Source organism: Coccinella septempunctata, chromosome 6 (genome assembly GCF_907165205.1).
Source record: "Coccinella septempunctata chromosome 6, icCocSept1.1, whole genome shotgun sequence".
Taxonomy (NCBI): Eukaryota; Metazoa; Arthropoda; class Insecta; order Coleoptera; family Coccinellidae; genus Coccinella; species Coccinella septempunctata.
This window is the reverse complement of record NC_058194.1, coordinates 29,204,348-29,213,372: the sequence shown is the minus strand read 5'-3', so window position 1 is coordinate 29,213,372 and position 9,025 is coordinate 29,204,348. Positions and strand designations below refer to the sequence as shown.

General features: G+C 38.8%; 1 protein-coding gene across 1 annotated transcript in view; it reads right to left on the bottom strand.

The window, feature by feature from the left end:
* Positions 1–1,161: 1,161 nt before the first annotated feature.
* Positions 1,162–9,025, bottom strand: part of LOC123315796 (Krueppel-like factor 13) — a 142,656-nt gene continuing 134,792 nt past the window's right edge. Inside the window, exons 2-3 of the mRNA XM_044901653.1 lie at positions 7,926–8,076; positions 1,162–1,465 (exon numbers count right to left, since the gene is read on the bottom strand). Of these exons, the coding sequence (XP_044757588.1) occupies positions 1,330–1,465; positions 7,926–8,076 (287 nt within the window). The 3' untranslated portion in view covers positions 1,162–1,329. The remainder of the gene's footprint in view (positions 1,466–7,925; positions 8,077–9,025) is intronic.

Sequence of the window (9,025 nt, the reverse complement as noted above, 5' to 3'; positions counted from 1 at the left end):
ATTCCTCTACGAACGTAAATATACACTTTATCGAAAGCGAGACACCTGATTATATTTTTTTTGGAAAAATAGGTACTGAATCTCATCAGTGCAGCTAGATTGGTCAAGAATATGCATTGGTTGGTTCTCTAAGGTTCTAAAGGTTTATCGGTTGGCTTCAGAAATATATTTGTCTGTCATGATAGAAACTTTGACGTTTTGAATAGATGTTCATTCGCGAATTGTGATTTGAAGAAATTTAAGATCTGAAACCAACCTACTAACGTGGGAATTCTAGGTTTTTTTGGAAAAATATCTAGGCGTTACATTAGTAGAATCTTGATTTCTGGGGGATTCAATGAAATCGTCATTTGAGAATTTTCCACGACTACTCTTCAATGCTTCTGTACATTTTTTGGTGGAATTACGTTTTTTTGAATTATTATTATTGCTCATGAAAAAAAGTATTAGTTTTAGATAAGGAAATGAATCTCACTAACACTTCAAATAATTTAATCTTCATTGGCATTGAATGTTGTCATGGATACTTCTCAGTAAGATAAGATGAAGATCGATACATTCCAAAAATGAACCTTTTCCAAATGCGTGAATCAATTACGTTCTTGTCAGTTCTGATCTGAGTAAAATGCTTCTGGGGACAAGTATTCAATTCTTCGAAAATATAACGAATCGTCAATTCATTCGACTGTTTAAAAATGTCACAACGATTTTTATGTGTATACAATGAGCGCAGATTACAAAAGCTTCTGATACTTTAGGGATATGTTTCGAAAAAATCCAAACCAAGAAATTCATTTCGTAATCTTCGTTAGAGGCGGATATGAAAAGACTATACCATATCACCCGAATCACTTAAAATTATTCAACGTTTTGATTAAGTAAAGGATTGTTTGAATTGCATAAAAGAACTTTTATAAACGTTTCGAGATCTTCAGTCTTTTGTTATTTCCTCACTTGTCTGCGATGCAGATTCGCTTCAGATTTTCTTCAGATTTCAATGCTTAAGCCATCTTTTAAGAGTTACTGTAGTGGGAGAAACAATCTGAAGTATTTATGTCAAGTTGATTCGTAAATATGAGTTTTCATGTGGCATGAATAAATGTTCAGTTTTTCTTCTGTTTCCTCTTGGAAAAATGGACTTCTCTCTCTCTCTCTCTCTCTCTCTCTAGGTAAGACAGAAACAGTAAGTATCTGAAGTTTTCTGAAGAGAAATCAACATCACTTCTTTGTGGTACCCGTAAAAATCACTAAATAAGATTCAAAAGTAAAATTAATGAAACAACGGAATGAAAGAGAACGTCCAAGTACAGTCTAGTTGTTTCTGGCCTTTCACGGGCTTGGAGCTGAGTCTGAAAGGACGTCTGAGGGGGTGCCATCACTCGAATTGATGGAGAAGGCCCTGTTGGGGGCTCTCCGTTGCCTGAGGACAGAAGGGTCGAAGTTTGGATGTCTCCTTGCGTGCTTGCTGCAAAAAAACGTATAATTAGTTAACCAGTGTTGTCATTTGAAATTTATTACACCAACCCGTTCATTTTTCATCAATATTATATGAAATTTTCGGTTTTTGACAAACAACCTCAAACTATAAATATTCACGACGGGTTTCGGACTTAGTGGTCTTCATCAGAGCAAAATTATTTAAGGGGAAAGGTACCTAGTAAGACTAGGAAGAGGACTAGCTCCTCCTTGACCATTGAAACTGAGATGGTGGTGTGTATCCAGATAAACTAAGCAGTAAATGCCTAGCTATAACTTCGATATTACTTTAGTGATGCTGGATTTTCACCCTGAGATGCAGATCATTATATTTGTCTCTCTATGCCAGTGCCACAAGTTGTTTTTTCAATCCCTTCTTATATTGAATAGGATTTGAATGTAGGGCAGCCTAAAATTTCAGAGATTTGGCTCAGAATTTTGGAATAGTAGAGGGCTCTACAGAGTTATTTTTGATGCTGGGTATATTGTTAGGTCAACACCTAGCTCTGGGTGGCAACTTTGCCTCTTTTTGGAAACTATGCGTTGATATGGAATATCGCAATTTCAAGAAATCATCTTTTTTTCTTGAAATTCTAGCTTCAACTTTAACATTTCTTCGGAGAAGTTAGATTTTTCGAAAGTTAGGTACCTACATGAAGCACGATTCTAAATCTTTAGGTGAATGGCCAGGGTATTTTCTTCAAACTGTTCTTGTTGTGCAGGGTGTGAAAATAGAACAGGCTCATAAAATTTTTCTTCATGTTGGGTAATGACCTAATAATCCACCCTACCTTAAGAGAACTTTGTAAGGCCCTTACTGTTTCCGAATTCTCACCCGGTATAAAAAGAAGAGCTTGAAAAAATTTCCTTTAGCCAGTTGCGTGAATACTGATAATTGTGCTTTGCATCACTGTCGAAAAATCCAATATCGGCGAAGAAATGTCGAAGTTATAGCTAGAATTTCAAGAAGAAGAGGTGATTTCATAAAATGGCAAGATTTCCATAGCAACGCATTGTATCCCAAAAGTGGCTAAAACTTTCCGAGGTGTTAAGCTAACAATCCACTGAGTATAAAAAAAAAACTATCTAAATTACCAAATTCTTCGCAAAAAACGAAAATTTGTGGCCTTCCTGCATTCTCACCCTGTACAACAAGAAGAGACAGAAGAATTCAACCTGTGCCAGTGGCATACAGGCAGAGGGAAAGGCTTTTTGCATCTCGGAGTGTAAATCCAAAATCATGGAAGTAAAGTTCTAACTAGTAATGAAAGTGATAACGCCTTAAGAGGAAGGCAATGAATAATAATAAGAATTAATTCAGATTCAGAATAAGGCTCCGTCAATTCCAAACGTTATTCCATCGGAGAAGCTACGTTGCTCTGAGGTCAAACGAAACCATGGTCAGCATCTGCTTTTCTTCGATGGAGCGTACTCTATTTGGTGGTCCTGACGATGGCATATTGGCTAGCTCAGTCAGATCGTAACTCCTGTCGATATTCGTATCGGAGGGTGGTATGCATCTGAATTAATTCTTGTTATAACTAGTCAAACCTAGGCCATTTTTTGGGTGTCTTCATTTGCTGCTCAGTTTACTACAAATTCATTTGCAGGAATTGCGTTTGAAGTCAACCTCAAGGCGTGAGGGACTGAGCTTTGGAGGCAATAATCGATGATGATAGAAATATGAAATGAGAGAAAATATAACGGAATACATGCAGTAAGAGTTAACAAAATAATGAAAAAATGAAACACAGATTGCTTTTTATCAGTCAGTCTGCTATTTCTTTCCTAATTGTATTTATGGTTGAAAAAAAATGAGAAGACCCTTCATTATCAAAAAATTCTCCATTTCTCGCTCTACCCTTAAAATCCTCAGCCCTATCAGCCGTTACAATGGGGAAAACAGAATCGAAATGTTAAAAAGCATTAACGCCCTCCCCCACGGGGAAGTTCACATTTGGCGTAGACCTCCTCGAAAACATGTCCGCTTTGGAACGGGAGAGAGACCGAATGGAAATATCAAGATTTTATCACATTTCAGCCCCTAACGACAGTCATTATGTCGACGGATTTAATAAGCGTAGTACGCCACCACCTCAAATAAATTCGGTAAATACTGGCCCTCTTTTCCCGTCCGTCTTCTTTTGTTTTCCGCCGAGTGTTTGTTACAAGTTGAATTTTAAGAGACGCATTTGAATAACCGAATTTCTTGACGACATCCCCCTTTGTTCGGTCTTCGGTCCTGAAGGATGCCTCCATTACGGTGAAAAATGGATGTCCCAGTTTCGGGCGCTTTTCTGCTTTCATTGATTGTTCGGCATATTTCGTCGATGACCATGATTTGAGCTGAAAGACCTTTTTTAATGAATACTGGACTGACTGAAGACCGTGGAGAAAGCACAGAGTCTGGCAACAAGGACAATGGCGGTATAGTGATTGAGGAGGCACATAAGGGCTCTCAAAATTTTCCGGACCCTACTGGGTAATTTTTCCTGACAGAAATGGTCTTAGAACTTAGACTGGAACTGGGACTGTTGAACCTCACACAATATATCTATTCTTCCTTTAAAAAGGTCTGTTCCGTTGTGTAGGCGGAGTTGAATGATTGTATCTCACCAAAGAGTATTGACAAGTGGTTTCACTTTGTCAATTTACAAGGCTTTTATCAAGAAATTTCAATCTTGAAGTGGGGAGACGCTACACGTCAAAAATACTGCAACCTGCATCCTGGGTCTGTGTTTTTGCAAACAAGAACTTAGTTCCCTTGAAGTTGTCTTCTACGAGTACTTTTTTTTCTGTGACTTTTATTCTCAGTCAGGTTTTTCCTCTTTGTTCCTCTTCCTGGGATTTCTCCCAGCCTGCTCCACGGTCTCTCGATTCTTCTTTTCTCGTTTTCATCTTAGTTTACACTTTCTCTTATAACACTGTTTTCATGCCTTTCCATTCTTTGGTAGGCTGTTCTTCCCAGTTCATTTATGTGTTCTTTGATTGTTGTGATTCCTGTCATCTGTCTGATTTCTTCCTTTCTTGTATACCACTTGTGCTAACGGCTTCTCTAAGAGCTATGTTAATGCTAATTATAGTTTTAAGTCTGACAATTCTTGGTCCGAGTTTTTTTTTTCGGTCGATGAGTGAATAGAGATATGAGATATACTTTGATTCTTCTCGCTCTTCTTGCCATTTCCTTTATGTATTGTGTTTTTAGGAAGGTTCTTTAGTGTTGTATTATCAATTCTGTCCATCCCTGGAGTTGAGATTATCAGAATCCCTAAATTGATTACTCGAAAACGCAGTTCTGCTGTTCATCGAAAAAAACTCAGACAAATCCTCTGCCAGTAAAGGAATTTAACCAATTAGCACACAACGAAGCATGGGGTCTCCTTGGAACTTGTTGGAGTCGTTATTTCGAGGGAGTCTAACACAACCACATGGGTAATTTTCACCCTCAAACTTGGAAATATTTTACAAGGTCCAAATAAGGTATTACAATTCTGCACTCATGTTTCGAGAATGCTCTCATTGCTTTACTCGACCCAGAAGAGGACTAATAGTCTGATAGGCGACCGTAACTTCACCAAGAATTTGGTTTCTCTGTACAGGGTGGGCAAAATTCGTTGTCTACTGAGAAAATCTTAAGAACCATAGCAGCTAGAAGAAAACGGATAACACATTTCCGCGCTCATTTTCAAAGAAACAAACAATGGTGAAAACCGCAGCCTCCTACGATACTTTTTTTGAGACTGAAAATTTCGTAAAGTTCTCATAACTTTTTTGTCTTTGAATCTGAAACTTGAACCTTCTATAGGCACTTTTTTACGTAGAATCCACTGATGAGCTTAAAATATTTTTTCATTTCGAATTATTAGGTGAACTTGAATTTTTTAAATGCAAACTTTTATTGAATTTGTTATTTTTGAATTGGAAGAAATCTTTTTTCAGTAGATTCTACGTATAAGCGCCTAAGACGGTTCAATTTTCAGATCTATAACTCCAAAGACAAAAAAGTTATGAAAATTGTCGGAATCGTCAAAATCTCAATTTTTGTTCATAACTCGAAATCTGAAAATGATAGGCCGATTCTGTTTTCAGACTTGGATTAGTCATGAAAAAAGAGCTCGAGAATGTGCCATCCGTTTTCTTCTAGCTGCTATGGTTCTCGAGATCTCCTCAGTAGACAACGAATTTTGCCCACCCTGTACGTCAGAGCGCTGTGGCTAACCTTTCACTGATCTATGGATATTCCCAAGGTCAATAGTCTTTGGAGCTGACCTCTTTCACGCCACGCCTACAGAAACCTATCGAAAACTTCCTACTCTCCATTGATCCGAAGTACTCCCCTTATTCAGCATTATAAAATTAATTAAACTTGATTAAGAACTGAAGCAATCATTGAATCAACTAATAAATTAAAATAAATTCAGATACATACCATCGATATCAATAATCAAATAACGTATAACGTATTGAACTAGCCAATTAGCCATCGACGGGACTACTACCAGTATTTAACAAGAGTCCGTCAGTTCTGAGCGTTTTTTCATCGGAGAACGAGCTGTGTTGCTCTGACGAGGTCAAAGGAGACCGAAAACATGGTCATCATTTGCTCTTCTTCGGTGGAACGTTCTCCATTTAGTTGTCTTGGCGATGGCAAATTGGCTGGTTCAATTAAGATCGTAACACTTGTAGATATTCATATCGGCGGGTGGTATGCATCTGAATTAATTCTTATTATTGTATTCGTTGCCTTCCTGTTAAGGCGTTCTTTCATTGTTGAATCAACTGTGGCAAGATGAGGGCAATTTCGATCAGATCTTAACCGCACCAACTGATTTTGAGTAGTTTCGGTCACGCCAACAGTCGATATCCCCCTTCTAAATCGAACTCTGTGTATTTCTGTGTTATTTACTGGGTCATCGGTACGAAATGCGAAATCGATCGATAGCCGTAGGCCCACGGAATATCTAATCTATTCCCGCATTTGTATAATGAATTCGGAAAGTACGGAAGGGATAATGCTGTGAGCGAATCAGATTGGCGTTGGAATTAACTCGATAGTGGCTTACTGAAAATCTGGTCCCATCAGCCACGGACCCCTGATTTATTACATTTATATCTGCGATATACTGCCGCGTATTGTCGATGTTTCAGCTGCGGTATGATGCGTTGAGCCTGCCATTCACAGGCCGGCTATAGAGCCAATCTGGTGAATGATGGACTGCAAGGGCGGCCTAGGAGGCTTTTCTAAATAAGCACCTTCCACCTTTGCGTATTGCAAAGAAATTTGGATGAGAACTTGAGGGAGATGGAATTATCACACAGGCATAGCAACTCGACACCGCAACCCAGAAGTAAAAGAACGAGTTCTACAAGAAACGATTGACGAAACAAAAGACTGGTGCATAAAGTGGAAAATCAAGCTCAATGGACAAAAGAGCCAAGCAATATTACCACAGAAGAGAAGACTGCGACCCACAACGAATCTAGATGTTGACGGCGAAGAAATCGACTGGAAAAATGAAGCCAAATGTTTAGGAATAACGCTTGACGAAGGATTTACTTGGAACAGTCATATAAAACAAGCAATCGACAAAACGAAAGCCGCGATGAATAGACTCTACCCTCTAATAGGAAGAAGAAGCCACATGTCGAAAGAGACAAAATTGAAGATAATCAAAGCCGTTGCTAGGCCTCAACTGACTTATGGATCAGTTGCCTGCGGTTTCTCGGCAAACAGCCATATCAAAAGAATTCAGACCACTGAAAATAAGCTGCTACGATGTGCAATAGATGCACCTTGGTTTGTCAGGAATAGACAGATTTAAAGGGACCTAAAATGGGAAACCAAAACGGAATTCATGAACAGAAAAGCAGATAAATTATTCGAAACAGCGAAAAACCACCCGAATCAAGAACTCAGGGGACTAGTAGACTACGACCCAGAGGAAGACAAAAGGAGAATGCGAATTTACCGAAGTAGACCAAGGGATCAATTAAGAAGAGATTAAAATAAGAACATAAACTTATTGAAAAATTCAATAAAGTGTTAATCCAATAGAAGATAAACACATAAATCCCAGCACGATACTGTGCGAGAAGAAAACCGACCAAGAGATGAACGGTTTCTAGGCAAATGCCCGCAACCAATATTCAACAAGCAGTTAAGGGTTTTTAGTGGGTCTCGAGCTCAGGAGACTGAGAATCCCCACACTTGTTCCCCCTCAGGAGAGGGTGGTTCGTCTGACTCGCAGATTTTCCCCCTGCTACACCAAAAAAAAAGATGGAATGATCAATGAACCAACCAGTTTGAAACAAACTTCCACCCACAGGTGGCGCACAAGGCTGCATATGCCCCAATACACTCCTCCGATCAGTTGAATGATATGGACGTCCTAACGAACGCAGGCTTCACAATCGCTTCCATTTAGACTTGTAAAATCCATCATACTCACCTCAGATGGTCACTCCTCATGAATTTTTTACTGCACACCGGACACGCGAAGTTCTTTTCACCCGTGTGCGTTCTTGTGTGCCTTGCTAATTCGTCTGATCTGGCAAAACGTTTACCACATCCATCCCAACTGCATGGGAAGGGTCTTTCTCCTGCAACAAGAAAAATTAGGTTAAAAACATGATCAAGAGTTTCGGATCTTTCAAGGAGATTCGTCATTTTTTACTGTTGAAATCAAGGAAACATTCATGTAGTGAAAATTACAATGTGGGATGCAATTTGTCTCTTCTGATCTTTTATGAATAACAAATCGATTATTAAATAAATAGCCCAGATATAACTCGAGAGCTCAAAGTGGAATAGTTGTAGTGAAAATCTTTTTTGTGTGAATTCCCACGAGTCTTCTGCAATAAAATCCCCGGCCACATATGCTACATTTCAAGCAACTAGTTGCTAGAGAAAACGAGGAAGAAACACGTGGAAGCAACGAGAGTTCTTCCCCCACTGTCCTTGTCACGTTCATTTCATAAAATAAAGTTTTAGGAACGTGCTTGATACTGAATTATAACTGACTTTTATTATTGCGAGAGCAATTTTAGAAGCTATATAATTTGAACGTAGGTACCACCCTGTCGTTCTGTCCATATAATATCCAGAGAAACGAAGAAGGAATTCGCAACACCTGTTGCTTGAGGGTTGAAATGAAATGTTGCAGCTTGATGAGGAAAAAATCTCTAGTATATTTTTCGATGGAAAGGGAGAAAAAGGGTAGTTTATATACAAAGTGAATCCATAGATATACGCAACAAAAATAGACCCTGAAAAGTCCTACTACATGGGATTTTTCATCTCTTCTTCTATTCAATTTCATCAGATTTAATTGATGCACCATGGTTGAAGCTTGTTCGCATTGGGAATTACAGTAACTGCGAGAAAGCTTACTCGACTAGCCCAAGATTGGCCAGTCAAATGCACTAATTATTATTGAATGCATCCGAAAGCTGCAGGAATTATTGATAATTCTGCGGATTGAACAGTCGGTGAAACTGTAGATTTAGTTCATTAGGGTATTTGGTCGTATGCAACGAAGCCTACCTTCAA